Source organism: Bos mutus, chromosome 11 (assembly GCF_027580195.1).
Source record: "Bos mutus isolate GX-2022 chromosome 11, NWIPB_WYAK_1.1, whole genome shotgun sequence".
NCBI classification, from domain to species: Eukaryota; Metazoa; Chordata; class Mammalia; order Artiodactyla; family Bovidae; genus Bos; species Bos mutus.
Window position 1 is genome coordinate 90,969,850 of NC_091627.1, and position 24,667 is coordinate 90,994,516.

Consider the following 24,667-nt stretch of genomic DNA (forward strand, 5'->3'; position numbering starts at 1 on the left):
AACCTCTGTACCTGTAACAGGCTAGCTAATTTTTTAAAGTTTAGAAACAGCTTCTACATTGGTAACTTACTATATTGAACTATCACATTTTCTTCCTGAGACAATACACTTTGATTAAATGAATCTTGATTGTTTTGAAAATAACTTTTTGTCCAATAAGAGTAGTTTGCTTGAGATTTCATGCAACAGCTAAAATTTTCCACTCTTCCATCCTTTCTATTTAAATTCAGGCTTCAAAATTACTGTGCATATTGTTTTTTATTATTTTGGTAAAAAAGAGTCATGAGCTTCCCAAGTGGCTGCTAGTGGTCAAGAACCCACCTGCCAAGGCAGGAGATGTTAGAGACACAGGTTTGATCCCTGGGTCAGGAAGATCCCCTGGAGCAGCAAATGGCAACCTACTCCAGTATTCCTGCCTGGAGAATCCCACGGACAGAGGAGCCTCGAGGGCTACAGTCCACAGGGTCACAAAGAGTTGGACACAACTGAAGTGACTTAGAACACACACACGAGTCAGACCATGGCGTATAAACGAGGGCAGGTTCAAGTCACAGGTCACTGCCACCTTCCTGTGTAACTCTGGGTAAGGTTCTTGCCCCCTTAAGCAATAAGTCTGTGCAGGTTGAAAAATGTGGATGATGAAAAAAAATCTGTACCTAATACACTCTTGTTTTATTTTCTGTTATGCTCAAATAACTTTCAAAAGGGACAGGTTGAATTATTCATCCCAAGGTTGAATAATCCTATTCAAAGATACCGATAAAATATTTCTCCTGTGTTTTACTAAGAGCTAACTCCATGAATAACATCACTCTGGAACCATATGAACCCTGAAAAAAAAAAAAAATAGAAGTCTGCCTAAATGTCCTTGTTTGCTTTCTAAGAGAGTTGAGCCAATCTTGAGTCAGGTTCAAATCAATTTATATTTAATTAAGTGCTCATGAGTACTTCGAGCTCATAAACTGGATTGATTTATAGTGTCAGTTTCAGTAATCTCCCCAAGAGACTGGCTGCCTGGGCTCTGCTGTCACTTTGTTGTTTGTTAACATGCCTTACGTCTATTACAGGCACTCTAGGAAGTGTAAGGAGCAAGAAGACTTGGCATTGCAATGTCAAAAAGATAACATCCAGATAACTAAGTGGAATCTGATCAATGCTAGTTCCTATAACATGCAGAGATGTTAGGATGGGGTCCCATCATCACCTAGGGGTAGCCCAGAAGACCGGGACGCCAGGACTGAACTGCTGTCCTGGAATGATTCAGTAAGTGGGATGATTCAGTGAACTTCTGCCTACTCTGATCAGTGACATATTGAACTTATCTCTTCTAATTATTTTGAGGAAACTGAGGCAGCTTAGAAGATGGGTTAATGTCTGCATTAGTGTGTAATCAGACTCTACGATTCAGAGCAGTTGTAATACCACCTACATTTATTTGTTTGCCAAGTAAGCACTGTGCCTGGGTAGAGTAAATCACACAAACAGAAATGAATGCTATGAAGGGAGGAGATGGTGCTAGGAAAGCATCTTTCAGGGAGGAAGGGAGGTATCGGGGAATTCTTTCCCTGGGAAAACAGATCAGTAGAACGAGCAGGTGTTAACAAGAAAGAGGAACACGTATGTGCACACATGGCTGCAGACAGAGAAAACGTGTCAGGAAGAAGCTGGGCACAATCTGGGAGTTGCCTGTAACACAGCCACAGGTCGGGAAAGGTGAGACCATGGAGTCCCATCCCCTAGGTGTGTTGTGTGTTCAGTCACTTAGTCATGGCCGATTCTTTTGAGACCACATGGACTGTAGCCCACCAGGCTCCTCTATCCATGGGGTTTTTAAGGAAAGAAAAATGGAGTAGGTTGCCATTTCCTCCTCCAAGGGATCTTCCCAAACCAGGGACTGAACCCCGCATCTCCTGTATTGGCAGGTATTGGAAGGCAGATTCTTTACCACCGAGCCACCTGGGAAGCCCCATCCACTAAAGAACTAATCTTTACCCACAGAGCACTGTGAAGCCAGTGAGACTCTTATGCAGAGCAAGACGAGACAAGACTCACGTTTTGAAAAGATCCCTGTATTCTGAACTAGACCTCATACTTCGGAAAGACCCCAGCACCTGGCATATGGGGGACAGTCAGAGCCTTTCCACCCACCTGTGGAAAAGCCCCCGACTCTGATGGGTACAAGAACATTCTCCAATCCATGATTTAATTTCACCCAGTCCTTCTGGTTCCTCCTGCTATCTCCAATAAACACAACTTGTCCAAAAACTGCAGTCCTAAAAAATGAGGGACATTTTTTCTGGAATAGCAAATCCAGGGTTTTCTTTTCTCCATGGAGTTTGAGTAGACTTTCTTTCTACTTAAAACTTCTTTTCTGTGGACCCTAGGATCAGGTCTTTCTGCTAGGTCATCTCTAGTATGATTACAGATAAATAGGTAAAAAATATACTCAACTTTGAAAACCTCAGTGAAAATATACTAACCTGAGGCATATTTACCACACAAGTTATTTAACTCAGATTTTTATTTCCAACTCACGCACATGTTGTATAATGTGAGGTGTACTTGTCACCTCCCTCACAGAGGACTCACGTCTTATAGGTTCTTCAGCCTGATCTCAGGCAACTCCAGGGCAGAGAACTGTTACAGAAATTTAGTCTTTATAATTTAGTCTACACTCTTCTCAAACACAAACAAACACTTAAGCCAAGAAAAACAAGGAAAGAAGATTTAGAGCAACCCCAGAGGCACTTTGGAAGGATTCACGGGTAGTATCTATGGAATGCCAAATATATCCAAATGTAAAGAGGAATCTTTAATCTGCACAACTCACAATCAGGCCCTGAGCATCATTCTCATGCTTGGCATCCACCACGAAGGCCAGGCCTGAAGCTCATGGGTCCCACATGTGAGCCAAACTGTGTTTTGTTCCAACTTCTTATCAGTGGATGCGTGTGTGTTTCAATTCCAGTTCCATTGTCCATTCGCAGCAAGTGCTCTGACAAGTAATTAACTCAGCTTTCAGTGCACAAATTTATTTCAATGCAGAAGAATAATCACACGGGAAACACTTTTTCGGGCTCAAGGGCCCCAGTCTAATTGTTGAAGGGAGAGGTATTCCCAGCCCTCTCCCCCCACCTCCCCCCGTCTGCCCACTCCTTCCTCCCTGCCCCGCCCCCCCGCCAAGAAAGTGGCAATCAGAGCCCACAGGCCACTTTGTCTAGTGGGTGGGCCATTATATGTCAACAGTGGTGCTAACTTTTCAACCCGTCCTTCCAGGAGGCTAAGAGCATGAGGAGCCAGCCCCTCCTGGTCCCTGCCATCTCTAGGCTCTTGATCTCTTGATTTCCATCTCCCTTTCATCTACCACAAATGCCCGAGTGTGCTGGGCCCAAGATTTCCGAGAACACTGGGGGCCACATTCAGGCCTTCAATCTATGTGGAGTGTTTCCATCGAACATTATACGAGTCCTGAGGGCTGTCTCTGCTCTTCACTAATGAATACTGTGATGATTAACTACCATCCCTCTGATGATGGCTCACTCGAGAGTAGCAGAGAAGATTGCCAGAACAAGACCAGGTCCCTGGTAAAAGTCTGTGGCAGCCAGAATAACAGCCCCCTGTAGATGTCCACATCCCAATTCCCAGAACCTCTATGTTAGGTTACATGGTTGGAGAAGGCAATGGCACCCCACTCTAGTACTCTTGCCTGGAAACTCCCATGGATGGAGGAGCCTGGTAGGCTGCAGTCCATGGGGTCACTAGAAGTCGGACATGACTGAGCGACTTTACTTTCACCTTTCACTTTCATGCATTGGAGAGGGAAATGGCAACCCACTCCAGTGTTCTTGCCTGGAGAATCCCAAGGACGGAGGAGTCTGGTAGGCTGCTGCGTACAGGGTCGCACAGAGTTGGACACGACTGAAGCAACTTAGCAGCAGCAGCAGCAGGTTACATGGCAAAGGGGAACTAAAGTTGCAGATGAAATTAAGGTGGCTAATCAGCTGACCCTGTGATGGAGAAACTGTCCTGGACTATTCTGATGAGCCCAATGCCATTACAATTGTCCTTAAATGTAGAAGAGGGAGGCAGAAGGAAGAACCAGGGAGTGGCAGTGAGATGGCAGCCCAAAATTATCAGCTTTGATGATGGAGAAGGGACCATGAGACACAGAATGCAGGCAAGCTCTAAAAGCTGGAAAAGGCAAGGAAACAGATTCTCCACTAGAGCCTTTGGAAGGAAGGCAGCCCTGCCAGCAAGGTGATTTTAGTCCAGTGAGACCCATTCCAGATTTCTGACCTCAGAATTATGAGAACAGATTTGCACCACCTGAAGTCCCTAAACTTGTGGTCATTTGTTACAGCAGTGATGGTGATAGTCACTGAATCCAGCTCTTGCAACCCCATGGACTGTAGCCTGCCAGGCTCCTCTGTCCGTGGGATTTCCCAGGCAAGAATACCAGACTGGGTTGCCATTTCCTTCTAGGAAACTAGTAAGAATGCCATCAAAGGAAGAGGCAGAATAAAGAGGCCAACTTCACAGACTGCCTGAATTTGAATACTGACTTTGCACTTACTAGCTGAGTGCATTTAGGCCAATTATTTCATCCTTCTGCATCTGAATTGCCCCATCATATGAAGCGGGGATAATAATGATAATGTCTATCTCACATTCTTTTCAGAGGGTTAAATGAGATAATGCTCAAAAAATAATTTTAAAAGCCACCTAGCACAGAATGCTGCTGCTGCTAAGTCGCTTCAGTCATCTCCGACTCTGTGCGACCCCACAGACGGCAGCCCACCAGGCTCCCCCGTCCCTGGGATTCTCCAGGCAAGAACACTGGAGTGGGTTGCCATTTCCTTCTCCAATGCATGAAAGTGAAAAGTGAAAGTGAAGTCGCTCAGGTTGTCTACTTGAAAGTTACACAGTCGTGTCCGACTCCCAGCGACCCCCTGGACTGCAGCCCACCAGGCTGCTCCATCCATGGGATTTTCCAGGCAAGAGTGCTGGAGTGGGGTGCCATTGCCTTCTCCGTAGCACAGAATAGACAAACAATAAATATTAGCTCTTATTATTATACTGCACCAAAAACCATCCTGATTTCCAGCAATTAAATTGGAGAGCAAACTATCCCAGCACTTGCCCTTTTCAATTGCAAAATTTGAGTTTCCACAAAATTTCTTATATACCTTTAACCAGAACATAAACCCAGGCATTCACTGGTTCTATCTCAAAACCATTCTTGGCCAAGGCTTCCTCATGGGACCCCACAGTGTGCAGACAGCGTGTGGAACAAAGTGACTACCCTGATTCTCCCCCTGCCTCTCCACCCCCACTCCACAGTCTACTCTTCCTGCCAAGCCCTGCTCAGGAGGAAAACATTCTTTGCTTCCAGTTCCTCAAACTCTCTCTCACCCCTTCCCTTTCCTCATGTGACTATTTTTCTCAAAAAACCAAACACCACTGACCAACAGAAACGAACATGATCAAACTTCACACAATGGATCATGACCTCCTTCTCCTTAACATTGCTACATCGAGTTGGGCTTGTTTTTCTGATGACTTAGTTCACAAAGGTCTTTTTTTGGAATTTGCATATGTCCACAGCATTCTTCATAAGAGCTAAAAACTGGAGAAGTTCCAAACATCCATCAAGTGCAGAACAAATAATAAGTAGCAGTATATTTATATGATGGAATCATCTTTGGAATATAAGTGTGAACTACACCCACACACGATTACGTAGAGGAATCTCATACATCACAGTGAGTGAAAAGATACACACTGAGATTCAATTATTGGTGTGGTTGTTGTTCACTCAGTCGTGTCTGACTCTTTGTGACCCCATGGACCGCAGCATGCCAGGCTTCCCTGTCCTTCACCATCTACCAGAGCTTGCTCAAACTCAAGTCCATTGAGTCGGTAACACCATCCAACCATCTCATCCTCTGTCATCCCCTTCTCCTCCTGCCTTCAATCTTTCCCAGCATCAGAGTCTTTTCTAATAAGTCAGCTCTTCATCTCAGGTGGTCAAAGTATTGGAGTTTCAGCTTCAACATCAGTCCTTCCAATGAACACCCAGGACTGATCTCCTTTAGGATGGACTGGTTGGATCTCCTTGCAGTCCAAGGGACTCTCAAGAGTCTTCTCCAACACCACAGTTTAAAAGCATCAATTCTTTGGCGCTCAGCTTTCTTAATAGTCCAACTCTCACATCCATACATGACTACGGGAAAAACCATAGCTTTGACTAGACAGACTTTTGTTGGCAAATCAATGTCTCTGCTTTTTAATATGCTGTCTAGGTTGGTCATAGCTTTTCTTCCAAGGAGCAAGCATCTGTTAATTTCATGACTGCAGTCACCATCTACAGAGATTTTGAAGTCCAAGAAAATAAAGTCTGTCACTGTTTCCATTGTTTCCCCTATTTGCCATGAAGTGATGCGACTGGATGCCATGATCTTAGTTTTTTGAATGTTGAGTTTTAAATCATCTTTTTCACTCTCCTCTTCCACCTTCATCAAGAGGCTCTTTAGTTCCTCTTAGCTTTCTGCCATAAGAGTGGTGTCATCTGCATATCTGAGGTTATTGACATTTCTCCCAGAAATCTTGATTCCAGCTTGTGCTTCATTCAGCCCAGCATTTTGCATGATGTATTCTGCATATAAGTTAAATAAGCAGGGTGACAATATACAGCCTTGACGTACTCCTTTTCCAGTTTGGAACCAGTCTGTTGTTCCACGTCCAGTTCTAACTGTTGCTTCCTGACCTGCATACATTCATTTACATAGAGTTAAAACAGAACCAATCTCTGGTGTGAGAAGTCAAGATAATGGCTCCTTTTAGGGAGAAGGAAGAGGGCAGATCTGGAAAAAGAGGGTATTTATGGTGCTGGCAACATTCTACTCTGATGTGGATGGTACTTCCATTAAGTATGGGATAATCAGCAAGCATGTGCACTTTTGATCTGGTACTCTTCTGTATATAACTTTAATTTAACTTCTACTTTTTCAAAAAGTTAAACACACACACACACACACACACACACACACACACACACACACACAGGACTTCCCTGGTGATTCAGTGGTTAAGACTTCACCTTCCAGTGAGGGGGTATGGGTTCAGCCTCTGCTTGGGGAGCTAAGATCCCACATGCTTTGTGGCCAAAGAACAAAATATAAAAACAGAAGGAATATTGTAACAAATTCAATAAAGACTTTAAAAAATGGCCCACATCCAAAAAAATGTTTAAAAAATAAAAACTAAAAAAATTAGAAGCACACACATAAAATGATGAAAGTCCCTGGCTCACAGTCTTAGTTCCCATCGCATCCCTAAAGTGTCATGAATGCCTAAAATCACCAGACTAAGTCCCTCTTCTTCAACTTTCTAGCATTTCATCTTTTTTTCAACATCATAAAATAAAGCTCAAAACCTTCATCTTGTAGACTTCATGGGCAAACATAACAAAGAAGGCAGAGTATCCAAGAGAATAAGATCACTCCTGCAATATCAGTATTTAGGCACCCATCCTAGGACAGGGACTTAGACATTATTATTTTTTTTTTCTGCAAGAAAAACTCAACAAAAATGTATTAAATGTTTATTATAGCCTTTCTATGTACCTATATAGATACACAGATGACTGTACAAAGGGGAGGGTCAGCAGAGTTGAGGGGAAAGCAGTAAGCAAGGGCCCCCCCCAAAGTCTTCCAGATCATTTGAGGAAACTACCTATTCTAGTACTGACCATCTCCTTGGCTTCTTAAATAAATTCAGACCAGGTTCCAATCTCAGCTACTAAGTGCTACAAAAAGCTTGGAACTTCTCCCTAAAGTTTCACCTATTAGTGTAGCTTTATAATGAGTTTTCTGTTTTCTTTTAGGGGTAGTATGAGAAAGTCCAAATAAAGGGAATGACCTTATATTTCTTTGTTGTTGCTGCTATTAATTAGAAGAGCAGAATATTTCAAGGAGCATTCCACAAAGTCTCCCATCCTTGTAGATATCATAGCATATAGTTGTTTGTTTTTGTAAAAGACTCAAACAACAGAAAGCTAAGAACAGAACAGAGATAAAGGACAGTGTAGCCCTCTTCTCCATGGCACAGGCATCACTCAACACTACTTCCTATCAACCTACAGGTGGCAAATGGGAAGTATCATTTCTTTTTTTTTGTTTCTCAAGTGCCTTTTAAAAAATTTTTATTTATTTATTTTAATTGGAGGATAATTTCTTTACTATATTGTCATGGTTTTTGCCGCATATCAGTATAAGTCAGCCACAGGTATACATGTGTCCCCTCCATCCTGAACCTCCTCCCACCTCCCTCCTGACCCTATTCCTCCAGGTTATCACAGAGCACTGGCTTTGGGTGCCCCGGGTCATACATCAAATCTGCACTGGTTTTCTGTCTCACATATGGTAATGTATATGTTTCCATGCTATCCTCTCAAATCTCTCCTTCTCCCACTGAATCCCAAAGTCTGTTCTTTGCATCTGTGTCTCCTTCACTGCCCTACACATGGGATCATTGGCACCATCTTTCTAGATTCCATGTATATGCATTGATATGCGATATTTGTCTTTCTCTTTCAGATTTACTTAACAGAGTATAATAGGCTCTAGGTTCATCCACCTCATTAGAACTGACTCAAATGTATTCCTTTTTATAGCTGAGTGATACTCCATTGTGTATATGTACCACAACTTCCTCATCTATTCGTCTACTGATGGACATCGAGGTTGCTTCCATGTCTGAGCTATTGTAAACAGTGCTGCAATGAACACTGGGGTACATGCGTCTTTTCCAATTTTGGTTTCCTCAGGGTATATACTCAGCAGTGGGATAGGCTGGGTCATAGTTTTAGTCCTTTTTTTTTTTTTTTTAGGAATCTCCACACTGTTCTCCACAGTGGTTGTATCAGTTTGCATTCCCACCAACAGTGTAAAAGGGTTACTTTTGCTCCACACCCTTTCCAGCATTTATTGTTTGTAGACTTTTTGATGATGGCTACTCTGACTGGTATGAGATAATACTTCACTGTGGCTTTGATCTGCATTTCTCTAATAATGAGCAATGTTGACCATCTTTTTATGTGTTTTTTAGCCGTCTGTATGTGTGAAGTATTATTTCTTTAGACCTTTGTAAGTGGAACCCATCATCTTAAGGTGAACTTTAAAGGGCCTTCCCTATATTTACAAAATAACTGGTGTAGTATAAGCTCAGAGAAGGCGACGGCACCCCACTCCAGGACTCTTGCCTGGAAAATCCCATGGACTGAGGAGCCTGGTGGGCTGCAGTCCATGGGGTCGCAAAGAGTCGGGCACGACTGAGCAACTTCACTTTCACTTTTCACTTTCATGCATTGGAGAAGGAAATGGCAACGCATTCCAGTGTCCTTGCCTGGAGAATCCCAGGGACAGGGGAGCCTGGTGGGCTGCCGTCTATGGGGTCACACAGAGTCAGACACGACTGAAATGACTTAGCAGCAGTAGCAGCAGCAGCAGTATAAGCTCACTTGATAAACAGAGAACACAGTTGAATTCTAGCTGTCTTAAAAGAACCCAACCCTGCAAAAAAGATGACAGAAAATGGATCTTCGATGCCATTAGGTAAGTCCAAGCCCCCTGCCCTGGTCTGAGACAGGACAAATCTAATTCTTCCATGGAAACTAACCACCATCCTTTGAAACATCAGGACATAAAATGATGAAAATAGCCATCAACAGGGAAGAAAAGAAGACGAGATTTACGTGAGCTCTTCAGATAGATTTGACACCCATATCCTGAGTAAAACCAGACTTCCTCCTCAAGCTCAAAGCGAGGTAACTGGGCACTCTGTGTCCTGTGCAAGCACCTCCTCCTGTCACAGTACAGATAACAGCTTCCCGTTTGGCAAAGCAGTGGTCATTTGTCCTTATGTTCTCTAAACAACCAGAAGATATCAGCAGCTGAAGAATGCCCCTAACGACCTCCACCTCGTAGGTCCAAGGTTGGTGCCTGTGACAGCCATCATGATTAACAAGGAAAAAGACAGATATTTCCCACAAACAGCCCCACTGAGCAGCACTGAGGGCCGAAAGCAAACTCTTGTGGGAAAGTTCAACACACGTGTGAAAAATGGTACTGACAGGTGATGAAAAAGCTCTGGAAAACGGAACAGTTTTGATTTTTGCTCCTCTGTGAAGTTCCTGGCCACAACACACAAGCACTGATGCCCTTCCACATCTAGGACTAAAGACAGACATTGTAGGTGCACCTGTGACCTGACAAGGACAATTTCTCAGGACATACTGAAGCTATGTATAGCAAATGGATAGCTATATATGAACATCTACAGGCTGCAATGATGAAAGTACCCTGAAGTGTTCACATGGACTTCCCAAGGAATGAAGGATTATAAAGCAACTCAAAAGTTTTAAGAAGGAGAAAAATTACTCCCAAAACTTATACACAGGAAAATGAGGCATCGTTTGGTCTTTTCTCTAGCTCATGGAAGGTCCAAGATGTGGCCTGGAAAACTGGAAAAAAGAACACCGTAATAGTAAACTTCAATGAAAAGCATGAATGGAATTACCAGCTATTGCGATGACCACTGCCAGAATGCCCTGACCAAGGTCTTTCCAAACCAATACCTGACCAAGTGGCCAGGTATGTACCACTGATACCCACTTGCTTTTAGTCCCTGATGGGGTACAGAGGATGATCTTGGCTGCTGCTGCTGCTTAAGTCACTTCAGTCATGTCCAACTCTGTGCAACCCCATAGACAGCAGCCCACCAGGCTCCTCTGTCCCTGGGATTCTCCAGGCAAGAATACTGGAGTGGGTTGCCATTTCCTTCTCCAAGGCTATTCAGCCTATAAAGCTCTGTCAGAAATCATCCATTCACCAAGTATCAACCATCAAAGATCTTGAAGACTCATGAAATTACCAAGAAATATAAAGACTTCACATCCTCCCTTTCTCCCACAGTCCCAAGCCTAGATTATACCTGATTCTCGTTTTCTTTGCCTCCCACCAGTGATTAGGTGGCCTGGTGGCTCAGACTGTAAAGACAGTAAAGAATGCCTGCAATTGGAAGACCTGGGATTGATCCGTGGATCAGGAAGATCCCCTGAAGAAGTAAAGGGCTACCGACTCCAGTATTCTCGCCTGGAGAATCCCATGGACAGAGGGGTGGCAAAGAGTCAGACACGGCTGAGTGACTAACACTAACACAAAAGGTCTTTAAGGATAACTCCTGGGATTTCCCTGGTAGTTCAGTGGCTAAGACCGTCCACTGCCAATGCAGGGGGCCCGGGTTCAGTCCCTGGTTGGGGAACTAGACCACACATGCCACAGCTAAAGATCCTACGTGCCGCAGTGAAGACTGGAGATCCCACACAGCGAAACTAAGACCTAGCACAGTCAAATAAATAAAAAAAAATTTTAAGTAGTTCCTGAGCTCACATCCTTCCTCTACATTACCAGTGCTACTTCATCTGTTACAGACTCACCCTCCAATTACCAATTACCACTAGTTCTAATCCATTTTATGTGCTATAACCAGATTAATCTCCTGAGGCAGAAGAAAAATCCTAGCAGTCTTCCTACTTGTATCTTTCTCATTTTAGTTACTTTTTATTATAGAAAACTTCAAAAATGCATTAAAAAAGGATTGCATAATAATTGTGTGCCTATCATCTAGCTTCAATAATTATCCCCTCAAGACTTGTTACCTCTATACCTCAACCCACTGGGTCAATCAAAGCTCAGAAATCATATAATTTCATCTGTAAATAGTATTATTTCCCTTCCTTAAATAATGACAAGGTCATCATCCCAGCCCTCCAAATCAACAATCACTCTTTTATAGCATCAAATTTCCAGTCAATGTCAGCATTTTCATTATTGTCCTGTACGTCATCATCATTATCTTTTTCTTTAATTTGCAGCTTGTTTGCATCAAGAGAGACATAATCTAAATATTGTGATTGGTTAATCTGCTTCTTAACCCTCTTTTAAGCTATTTAGGTTTCCCCTTCATTACTTTTTCTATTTTGTTTTGTGTCTTTTCAGAATTGTTTTATTGAAATTGTAGTCTTTAACTTGGTTTTTAACCAACCTTTAACAACTTTCATTACCACTAGTCTTCATTTATATCAAATTTCAATCAAATGATACCCTAAATGTGGTCATTTTAAAATACATTCACGAATTCTTTGCTATTTCTTTCTTCAAGCAATGCAGCTTATTAACTGCAGTTCCTTTGAGAGTGGACTCAACTGACTCATTTCTAATGAGTAGAATAAGGTGGAGGTGAAGGTGTGTCATACAGGACTACAACGGCCCTGTGGCTTGGGGTTCACTTGCTCAGGAAGAAGCCAGTGGCCATGTTGTGAGGATGCTCAGGCAGCTCTGTGGAGAGTCCATGTAGAAAGGAAAAGAAGTCTCTTGCCAACAACCATGGCAATGAGTCACCTTGGCAGTGGGTTCTCCAACCCCAGGCGAGCCACCCCTGCTGACTGCAACCTCACAAGAGACCCTGAGCTAGAGCTTCCAGCAAGCACCTCCTGGATTCCTGACCCACAGACTGTCAGACAACAAATTATCATTTAAGGCTGCCACATTTGTGGGGACCTATTACACATCAGTAGACAACTAATACACCAATCTTTCTGGTGTCACATCATTGTTTTTCTTAGAAATGCTCTTCTCCAGTTCTTTGTGTCCAAATTTAACATCTTTTCAATGTCCTCCATGCTCCAAAATCTGTAAATGATTATTCCTTCCTTCAATTTCCTAAAGAACTTTGTATCTGGTTCTAAGTCAAGCTGTCTAAAACCAATGTGGCCAAAGGTTAAACAAATTCATCTAACCCTCACCTGCCTAAAATGTGTAGTTTCAACATTACAGTTTTACTAAAGTCCCCATTCCTCGAATAGGCCAGGCATATAACCTCTCTGGGGAGAAGGCAATGGCACCCCACTCCAGTACTCTTGCCTGGAAAATCCCATGGACGGAGGGCCTGGTAGGCTGCAGTCCATGGTGTCGCTAGGAGTCGGACACGACTGAGAGACTTCACTTTCACTTTTCCCTTTCATGCATTGGAGAAGGAAATGGCAACCCACTCCAGTGTTCTTGCCTGGAGAATCCCAAAGATGGGGGAGCCTGGTGGGCTGCCATCTCCGGGGTCGCACAGAGTTGGACACGACTGAAGCAACTTAGCAGCAGCTGCAGAGGCAGCAGCAGCATACCCCCTCTGGAGCTTCTGCCCCAGCCCCACACATCTCCATGATTCACACCCCACCTCCTCCTCACTTAAATATCACCTCAAGAGAACCTTCTCTGACAGCCCATTTAAAGCCACCAGAGCCCTCCCTCCTCCCCATCTCACACCCACCCCGCACTCCCTGCCCATCTTTGCACTTTTATTTTCTCCACACCACCAACCACAATCTAAGATATGTTTTAAATACAGCACTCATTATCTCCCTGCTTCCAGACTATAGGCTCCAGGAAGGAAGATACTGTGTTTAGCTGTTCAGTGCTACACCCTGAGCCCCTGGAACAATGCACAGTACATACCATGTGGTCAGTAAAAACCTGAGTAAACGATCAAGACTGCAGCATCTCACATGCCACATTAGGGATGTAACACTAACCACATTTTGATATTTTAGGTGTCTTTATGTCTATAAGAATTTTTTTTTGGCCACACCTCTCAGTATGGTCCTCTCAGGAATCTTAGCTCCTGGACCAGGGATTGAACCTGTGTCCCCTGCAGTAGAAGCACAGAGTCTTGACTACTGAGCTGCCCGGGAAATCCCTGTCTACAAGCATTTTAGGGAGCTTAATTAATTTCCTCCTTCACTAGATAAAAACAAAACCAAAGCCTGAAACACCGTAAAGTAGGCAATCAAACGAAAAGATGCTTAACGAAAAGATGCTTAAGAATGGTTACATTTCTCAAAAGTAGCCAAAGTGATCCTGTCACATGTGCCTCCTTGGCAGTTTACATTTCAGGTGATCATGCTGCTACTGCTAAGTCACTTCAGTCGTGTCCAACTCTGTGCGACCCCATAGACGGCAGCCCACCAGGCTCCCCCGCCCCTGGGATTCTCCAGGCAAGAACACTGGAATGGGTTGCCATTTCCTTCTCCAATGCATGAAAGGGAAAGGTGAAAGTGAAGTCGCTCAGTCGTGTCCGACGCTCAGCGACCCCATGGACTGCAGCCTTCCAGGCTCCTCCGTCATGGGATTTTCCAGGCAAGAGTACTGGAGTGGGCTGCCATTATTCATGCATGAGTCAACCACGCCACTCCCTTGGTACCTCTCTCAAGTGATAACATCTGTCATTTCAAAATCTCCTTAAGAATAGAACTGGGTCTTATACATCTTAATACTCCCTGCCAGATAACAGGGCAACTTAATACTCCCTGCCCAGATAACAGAGCAACTGACAAAGGTTTATTATGAAAGCATAAGAATTGTTAGCATCTTGGGCCATCTCTTCTCCTCACCCAAAAGGACACAGTAGTAGGCACACCCATAAACACACGCCTGTAACAGTATTATCATGAAAAAAGCATCTTCATTCAGCAGATGAAGTCTCTAAAGTATATTATCTAATGACTTCTTTTTTCCCAAAGCCAAATTAGAGCTGAAACCTTAGCCTCCTCTTTGACTCACAACATTCTCGTCTAAATTACACTGCTGCTACCATAAAAAGAAAGAGTGAGGAGGAGGGAAAGGTTGCTTCTTTATCTGACATCTGACATATGATTCTCAGTAATAATCCACATATACACATCATAGAGGGTCACATTCTAACAGGGGATGGTGATATTCAAGATGAATGATGCTGCTTGTAAATGACTTCACAGTTTATACTAGAAAAAAAAAATAATTGCAATGCACAGGAATCTGACTCCTGATTGCCAAGGCATACTTCAACACAGAATTGTTCTTTGTTTTTAAGATACAGGGCAATGCTGGAAGAGGGCTGTCTGGCTATGATATAATCAAAGTTTTATTTCATTTCAAAGATGCATAGTTGCATTTGTGTTCTGACACACAAAAAAAGGGCTACTATCCTTTGGAGAAGGGGCCAGCAAACTACACTTCAAGGGTCAAAGCTGGCCCACAGTCTGTTTCTATATGGCCAAAAAGCTAAGAATGATTTTTATACTTTTTAATGACTGAGAAAAATAAAACAGTATTATTGGGTGCCATGAAATTTATATGAAACTCAAATTTCAACATCCATCAATAAAGCTTTATTGGAACACACACACACTCATCCACTTACACACTGTCTCTGGCTGCTTTTGTGAGGAATTGAGAAACTGTCACAGAAACCACATGTCCCACAGAGCTCCAAATAGTTACTATGCAGCCCTTTACAGAGAACGTTTGCCTCTGCTTTCGGGTGTGGATGCTGGAGCCTGGCTGCCTCCATTTAAGCCTAATATATATTCTCCTTGCTGCTGCTCAGCTGCTTCTGTTGTGTCCCACTCTTTGGGATGCTGTGGACTGTAGCCCACCAGGCTCCTCTGCCCATGGGGTTCTCCAGGCAAGAATACTGGAATGGGTTGCCATGCCCTCCTCCAGCGGATCTTTCTGACCCAGGGATCAAACCCCGTCTCCTGTATCTCCTGCATTGCAGCCGGATTCTTTACCACTGAGCCACCACGGAGGTCCATATATTCTCTTTATTCAGCCTCTATCTTAACACTTATATTCACTTATTAACTGTGTAAGCTTGAACACATTGTTTAACCACTCTGCACCTCAGTTTCCTCATATGTAAAATGGGGTTAATAAAGGCGCCCACCTGCTAGGGTGTCACTGTGAGTTTTAAATGAATAAAACATACAAAGCATGTGAAACAGGACCTGGCAAGCAGGAAGCGGTTTTTAAGCACGGGCTACAACTACCATTCCTTCTTGCTGAGGGTGACAGGATGTATTTTCAGATGAAATGGTAGCAAAGCAGTTAGATTCCAGGGCAACATCCCAAATCTCTTCATCAAGGTAGAACTGAAGTAGGAGGCAAGAAGGAATGAGAGGGGAGAAAAATAAAACCAGAAACAAGAGAAATGAGGAGGGAATAAGAGAAAGGAAAAAGTTATCAGGACCTCACTCAGCAAGGACAGTAGGTGGCCTATTCACAGGGGAAGTATAAATTAGGGTAATTTCATCTGTAGTAACAGATTAAATCACTTCTGTGGGCTGACGGGATACTAATCACCAGGTGGAAGCTATCTCAGGGGCTGGGGAGGGAAGCATTCAAAATTCTAAGCAAGTGACTTACAGATGAACTGCTGGGTCATTTTTAAGTTGAGCACTTCCTGTATTTTACATTCCTAGACAAATGACAAGTGATAGCTATAGTAAATTCTGCATCTTGTTATCCACATAGAGTAGCTAATTAAAAGGAAACAATTTGTGTAAGGACCCTGTCTTTACAGAGTTCTCATTTTGTTCAGAACAGCACTGACTTCCTAATGCTAAAAAAAAAAAAAGTTCCTATAAATAAAACACAAGCTCATTCACCAAAAATGGACCTGCATAGCAACTGGGAGGTAAACAGGGTGTTTACTAGAAGATACACTTCACTTGCTACCGGGGTAGAATAATTCTCTTTCCCAAGATGCACTTTCATTTGAATCCCTTCTCCGTGCAAAGCTGAGTTCCTACCTTTTCCATGTACCTATAAAATTGCACTCACCGCTTCTCTTTTTGCATTATGACTTCAGAAGCTTTAAAGCACCCCCCGCCTCAAAAAAATAAAGAATTTTTTTAACTCCACCATAATCAACTATATTATTCCCTTCCACCCTTGATCCCCTTAATCCTCACCACTTCTTTGCTTAATGCTTATGGTAAATCTTCCCTGCAGAGGCTAAACACACATATCAACTATTTTAAAGAGACTTGATGTGTAAACATAAAATGCAAAATCTGAAGGAAAGACATTATTATCCAAGTGATTTCTGCAAATTGTGCTGGAAAAGAAGAGTGATTTAAAGCAACGCATCCAAGAGAACATCAAGATGCTCCCGAGCTGGAGGTTAAGTTCAAAACACTCACTGAGAATGGATCTGCTGGGAGAGTCCCACTGAAGGCTTCGGCTTGAGGGTCAAGGTCATCTGGGCCACGGGACTGACTCTTGGTAGCGCGTCCGCCTTCTTAGATGAAGTGCGCTTTGCGGCTTGCTCAGGAGGGACCCAGGAGGAAGCGGCCGCAGTACTCTGCCCTCCAAAGACTGGGGACGAGGTGTCCTGGGCAGCTGTCGTCTCACAGGCTTTGCCCTCGGTCCCTGGTTTACACACACAGAGCTGAGGTCGGAGACACATCCCTCCATTCTGACACGGCGGAACACAGCTTGCTGTGGAAAGACAACAGAAGACACACTTTGAAGGAGAGTGGTTCAGACTTCACTAATTCTTCCAGATGCTTACCACGAGCACTGGGCTGTTCCTCAATGAAATAAGATGCTGATGATGTTGTTAATGATGATGATAATAGCGAATATTTATTCATGGTTTCCTATGTGCCAGGCACTGTTCTAATAGATATTGACAAATTTAACTCCCACCCCCAGCAACTGATTTAAGGAGATGTTTTATTTTGCCCATTTTACTGATGAAAAACAGGCACAGGGTTATAAAATTTGCCAAAAGTCCCACAGTCATTAGTAAATAAAAGAGCCTGGATATGAATTCAAGTGAACTGGCTCCAAAGTCATCTTTCTTGACCACTTTACTATAGCTGCTGCTCAGAAATGCATCAGAAATACAGGGGGGAAAAAAGAAAGTACTCTGTCCTTTTTTAAGTCGTGTTCCGTGGCTTCAGTTTAAACTTTAGGTATCCAAATAAGTCTTGGCAAAAAAAAACAGAAGCCCAGTCCCAAACCCAAACCCCCCAAGAGGGTAATGGCCTTCATCTTGCATTAAGCTATCAAAGCTTGGAGTGACTGTTCAGAAATTTAGTCAACCTACTTTTTTTTTTTTTTTTTTTTGAGAAAAAGCAAAGGTAAAAAGATTGAAAGTCATCTAATATACACTTTCATACATGCATTATATATTTTAAAAGCCAATATACCCTTAATATTATAACAAAAGGCAATCAAAAAAAAACCACCTGTTTATCTCCTATTAGCTAGGATGCATTTACTTTGGGTTTGGGGTTTGTTTGTTTGTTTTTTAATATGGACCATTTTTAAAGTCCTTATTTAATTTGTTACAATATTGTGGCTGTTTTATGTTTTTGATTTTGGGCCATGAAGCATGTGGAATCATAGCTCCCTGATCAGGGATCAAACCTACACCCCCTGCATTGGATGGCAAAGTCTTACCACTGGACTGCCATGGAAGTCCCATGAATGCATGTACTTTGAATCATCAGACTTGTGGCCAAGCAGAGTTTTAAAGTTAGCAGGGCTATGGGTCACGGGCAAGGTGAATGGATTTTATCACAAGCAAGGTCCCCTGGGAGTTCAGATGTTATATGTCATAAAATTTATGACTTAAATTTTATTAACATCATAGGCCTACAGACATGATTCCTTCAGACCCTTCTTTATTTGTACCATTTATTTACACCAGCCTTTTGGTATCAGTCCTCTTTGACTTAAACTCTCTGTCCTGAGGCAGATCATAATACTAAACCTCCCATACAATTCAACCCAGGATTCAGTCTACAAGCAATTACAAAATAGATGAAGAATACACACCAGAGGAGGCTCAAACATGGAGCAACCAATGACCGAGACCTAAAAACCCTGAAACCTCCTATAAAAGAGAAAAGATACTTTTCCTATTTCCCTATAATTCCTATTAATTATAGCAAATAATGATAAGAAATAACTGTCAAGTGTCAGAATACCAGGCCGACAAATTTTCTAAGAGTTGAGAAAGATTCTTAAAAAAGGAAAGAAAAATGCAGCCAGCTCCCGGGGTCACCCTGGGGTGAGTTACTTGAGCTTGGCCTCTGCACCTACACAAGTCTCAGTGCGGGAGGAGGGCAGTAGCTGCTTTTCTAAAATGGTCCCCAAGGGCTCTTTCCATATTAGGCTTCTAGAAGTCAAAGTCAAAAAGCTATGCACTTCGAGAGTTCAGGAGTCTAATTTATCCGCGCCTTCCTGGCCAACATGATCATCGGGTCCCTCCTCAGCCATGCTTATTTATGGAACGTCTCAGGAATGGAAACGGGCTCCACCCAGAGACAGCAGAAGTGGTCACAAGAGGAAGAGGACGGGGCTTTCAAGGCTGAGCCTCTGCCAGAGATCACCCCCCACCCCCAGGCACTTTCATGTACACATTCTCTTCATGCTTTCAATTAGAAACATGTCTCGGTTTAACATCTGAGAATGATTTCCGCTTCTCCCTCCCAAGGTGTATTGCAAACGTCTCCTAATCTCTCAGGAAGGCTGCACAGAGTGGCTGACAAAAGCTGGCACCTAGGTGGAAGCCAAGCACAGAAATCTCCCCCAAAACACCTACAATAGCCAACAAGGGGCTGTCTGGAGGATGAGTTAGAAGTATAAAGGGCAGCCTTGTTTGTTGTTTTTTTTAACTCTTCAAATTTTGCATATGGAAGGATGAGGGGAGCAGGGAAAAAATAATGAAAGAGAAAAAAAAAAAAAAAACTTTAAACTTACACCAAAAAAGGACACTTTATATAATAGTAGTTATATATATATACACATACACAATACTATCCTTTCACAGTAAGGATAGTATATATACAATACTATCCTTCACAGTAAGTTTTAAGAGACAATAAGGAGACTGATTAGACGATTTTCTCTTCTACCCTCCCCATTTGGGCTTCAGCAGTAGCCTCCTGGAGCAGATAGGTAGGGCTGGCTTACACTGCGGGGGTTGGGGGTGCGGGAGGCAGAGCGGGTAAGGGAACAGATTCCCCAGTGGCCAAGACAAGCCCCCTCCCCGACCTGAAAAGCAAAACTGACATCCTGCAGCCACACTTGAGCAAGCCATTTTCCCACCACATTTGGGCTTCGTGCAACAGTGGCTCCCACGTGTCACTTCTCAATGTGTGACGCCTGGACAAGCCGCAGCATCACCTGGAAACATTTTAGAAATGCATATTTGGCCGGCCCCTGGCCTGCTGAATCCCAAACCAGAACCCAGCCATCTGCCTGCCTGCCTGCCGGGTGATGCACAAACCAGCGGCCTTCCACCAACACCTTTTTTGAGAATTTACATTTTTGTCACTGCAAGTTTGTGTTTTTGCACTACAGTGGCTTACTGAATTCTTACCCTCGTAGCTGTGTCTGTTTTATGTTGCCCTTCTGTTTTTAACGCAAAAAATTAAAAGAATTTTCCATGTGACTAAATTCTCAAGATAATTATCAGTCCCTTTCAAAAATGTATACATTTGTCACTACTTCATGGTCAGTGTAAAAATTTGTAGGCATTTATGAGAAAACTGTTATTTTTTAAATTCAAGGATGGTTGACTCACAGTGTTACATTAGCGTCAGGTGTCAGCACAGACAGTATGTTTACAGATTACACTCCAATGTATCCTTGTTGCTTCTCTATTTCATACACACTAGTTTGTATCAGAGAAAGCAATGGAACCCCATTCCAGTACTCTTGCCTAGAAAATCCCATGGACGGAGGAGCCTGGTGGGCTGCAGTCCATGGGGTCGAGAAGAGTTGGATACGACTGAGTGACTTCACTTTCACTTTTCACTTTCATGCATTGGAGAAGGCAATGGCAACCCACTCCAGTGTTCTTGCCTGGAGAATCCCAGGGACGGGGGAGCCTGGTGGGCTGCCGTCTATGGGGTCACACAGAGTCGGACACGACTGAATCGACTTAGCAGTAGCAGCAATTTGTATCTGCTAAACGCATACCCCTAATTTGTCCCTCCCTCCTCCTCTCTCCCCTCTGGTAGTCACTAGTTCTCTGTGACGTTATTTCCGGAGAAAACTGTTATTCTAACTGAGGTATTGCACTATGTGGAGTATTTTAAATCTTACAGAAGTTCTTTAAAAATGTTATCCATCAGTCATCCTGCATTTGCCCAGCCCAGCTGTGGCTCCACACAATGAGCGAACACTATGGAGATCTTATCAGCGGGTGGGGCAGTGGTTCTCAGGCTCTGCAGCACAGCAGAATCACCCGGGGAGCTCAAAACCCAGGTGTGACTCCAGGCTGATCGAATCCCAATCTCTGGGGAAAGGGGCTCCCTGGTCACTTCCGTTTTTCGGTTTTTTAACTCCCTAGGTGATGGCAACGTGCAGCCAAACTGGAGAACCGCCGGTGAGGGAATAAAATCCTACCAGACTTGCTGATCATCTTCCCAAAATGTCGCTCTTTGAATTTTTTCTCCTTCATTTAAAAATTTTCAACATATTCTAGCTGCCCAGGAGATACACTGAAGGCCTCATCTGGACCCCATCAACCCCCGCCCCTGGTCCACCCCTGCAAAAGCTCACCTTTCCTGCCTCTGTACATAGGGTGCCCTGTCCTGAAATATGGGCCAGCCCCTCAAGCACTTATTCACCTGAAACGTCCTGCTTCTCTGTGAAGTCCTTTCCAAATACCCACTCACCCTGACCTCCTGAGCCATTTTCATCATTCACTTCACATCTCACCTGTACGGTCACATATATTAATCATCTTTTAACAAAGCTCTTTTATTTCCCAACTAGAATGTCATCTATGAGGTCAGATAATTGGCTAAGACAGAACTTTTTGTACCCAAGGACGGAAGCCTGAACCTCATCTTGGTTGACTGACCGATGTCAAAGTAGATCCACCTCTGTCCAAGAATGCTGGGACTTCAGGACATCTATAAAAGGAAGATCATAAGTGGGTTCATAATAACATCTACAACCCTGGATGTGGTTTACCAGTTATTCAGTCAGTCTCCAAGCTTTCAAAGTGAAAGTGAAGTTGCTCAGTCGTGTCCGACTCTCTGCGACCCCATAGACTGTAGCCTACCAGGCTCCTGTGTTCATGGGATTTTCCAGGCAATAGTACTGGAGTGGATTGCCATTTCTTTCTCCAGGGGATCTTCCCAACCCAGGGCTCAAACCCGGGTCTCCTGCATTGTAGACAGATGCTCTACCGTCTGAGCCACCAGGGAAGTCCAAGCTTTCAAAGATATTTTTAAATCAAAATTAATATATAAGTACACTTTGCTCACATATATGGCTTGCAGTGGCATTTAGCAATATGTATATTAAACAATTACAGAAGCTCAGATTCAACGCATTCTACAAAAACTCTGTACGGGAGGAACCCTCTGAAACTGGTCATGAACTCACAAGAGAAGAACATCACAAAGGGCTGATAGGAGCTGTGATAAGGTACTAAACCTCCAGTTCAAAAGTGCATTAAGAGAATTAGCCTAAGACATTCAGGTGCAGTAGGAAAAAAGCTTCTGAAAGCTTTTTTTGTGAAAAGGAATTAGAAGTGGGGGAAGCCCACAATTTATTAAGTAGATAATCCAATAAAAGGACTTCTGCTCAAGATAAGCACAGTGAATTAACCTCTACCACATCTCCCATTCCAAACACAGAACAATCATTTTTAAAGACGTTTTTTTTAGATTAAAGAAACAGACTTCCACAGCTGGGCATGATGGAATAACTGTTACCAAACAAGCCTTTTTGCCATGACAGCTAGAAAACTGGATGAAAGATATAAGACAACTGTTGTCAGATACCAGACAACTGGCAAGAGAAGACTGAATCCTAAGAGAAGGGGATCAAGAGGGGAGCGCTAGGATCACCGTAACCGCCTTGCAGGAGGCACTCGGTCGACCACTATGCAGCAAGGATCACCACGCACAGTGTAATAAAGGCCGAGTGGCTGGGATCTCCAGGCAGAGTCTTGGACAGGAGAGATCTGCAGAGAGTCCTGGAGTCTTCACCTGATTCTGAGCTGTACAGGCATAGAGTGCAACCACCCAGGATCTGTACGCTGCAGATTCCCAGTCCTGGCCTACCAGAGTCAGGACATTCAGTACAGACCCCAGAATCAACTCCCGTTAAAAGTAAAACCTCGATACCAAAATCAGACAGGAATTGTACACAGACACAAAGAATCAAAACAAAAATGAAAACTCACACACAAATCACAGTTAAGAACATATAGATGCACAATTCCTTAAAAAAAATTAGTAAATCTAATACAACATTATTCCCAAACCAAATTAATTCAAGAAATATAAGGATGATTTTAATGTCAGCCACTCTTTCCACAGAATTCCCCACGTTAAAAATTAAATGAGAACTTGTCTCAGTGAACAAAAATTTTCCAATGAAATTCATCACTTATTCATAATAAACAAAAACTGGTAAGACAACTAGGAATACAAAAGGATTTCATTGTTCTGGTAAACAGTACCTACAGCAAATCCCGCATACTAAAGAGGATACCAAAACCTACAGCAAATATTATGTGCAAACTGTAGAAACATTCCTATTAAAGCTGGAAACAAGTCTAAATGCCCACAACAGCCTCTATAATTGATGTTATATTGTAAGTCCCATGGCAAAACAAGGAAAAAGAATAAAAGGTCTAAAATGAAGAAACAATGTGACATTATTTCAGTTTATCTAAGTGGTTATGTACATAATCAAGAAATTCTACAAACTATAATAGCAGATAAGACTGTGGTACTTGTTCAAAGAGAGAAAAACAGATCAATGAAATTTAACAGAAAGCTTAGAAACAGACTCAAATATAAATGGAGGCTTGAAACATGACAGAGGAGATATAACAACCCTGTAAAAAAATGGACAAAATAAACGGTGTTGAAAAAGAAAGAGCCACACATCTAAAAGAACCAAAACTAGATCCCTACCCAACACAGGAGTGTGCATTCTGGTGTGTTCCAAGGCCTTCAGTTGCGTTCAACTCTGTGCGACCCCATGGACTGTAGCCCGCCAGGCCCTTCTGTCCATTGGATTCTCCAGGCAAGAATACTGGAGTGGGTTGCCATGCCCTCTTCCAGGAGATCTTCCCGACCCAGGGATCAAACCCGAAGTTCTTCTGTCTCCTGCACTGGCAGGCGGGTTCCCTACTGCTAGCCACCTGGGAAGCCCATGCATTCTAGATCTATAAAACTTAAGAGAAAACGTGACAGAATATCTTCATGATTTGGGGTAAAGAGGAATTTCTCAAATGTGAAAACAGTAAGTAAAAATCGAAAGGGATTGATGAGCTTGACTGTATTAAAACTTAAAAGACACCATACAAAACTGAAGCACAAATGACAAAAAGAAGACCCTCGCAATATATTTAACAAAGGACTAATAATCAGATATAGCAAGAATTCCTAAAAATAGATAGGAAAAACAAAGTAAAAAATGGACAAAGGATGTGAGCTGGCTATTCACAGATGGTGAAATGTAAAATACATGTGAAAAGATACACGACCTCTCCAGTTATCAGACAACTGCAGATCAAAACAACACTGAGATGCAATTCCACACTCACGAGACTGGCAGTAAGTCTGTTAGCACCAAGTGTTAGCAAAGATACGGGAAATGGAAACTCATATACTGTTCACGGAGGCGTATGAGATACTCAGCTCTGTGAGAAGCAGTATGGCAACGTTCAGTAAGGTTATGATGTGCACACCCTAACACCTAGCAATTTCCCTTCTAGACTGTCATGGACTCAAGCGGACATATAC

At 43.0% G+C, this 24,667-nt stretch overlaps 1 protein-coding gene across 5 annotated transcripts in view; it reads right to left on the bottom strand.

Annotated features, from left to right (window-relative positions):
* LTBP1 (latent transforming growth factor beta binding protein 1) overlaps positions 1–24,667 on the bottom strand; it is a 456,910-nt gene that overhangs the window by 388,670 nt on the left and 43,573 nt on the right. For all 5 annotated transcript variants that reach the window (XM_070379745.1, XM_070379744.1, XM_070379747.1 and 2 more), the window contains exon 3: positions 17,075–17,372. In XM_070379745.1, coding sequence (XP_070235846.1) covers positions 17,075–17,372 — 298 coding nt within the window. The remainder of the gene's footprint in view (positions 1–17,074; positions 17,373–24,667) is intronic.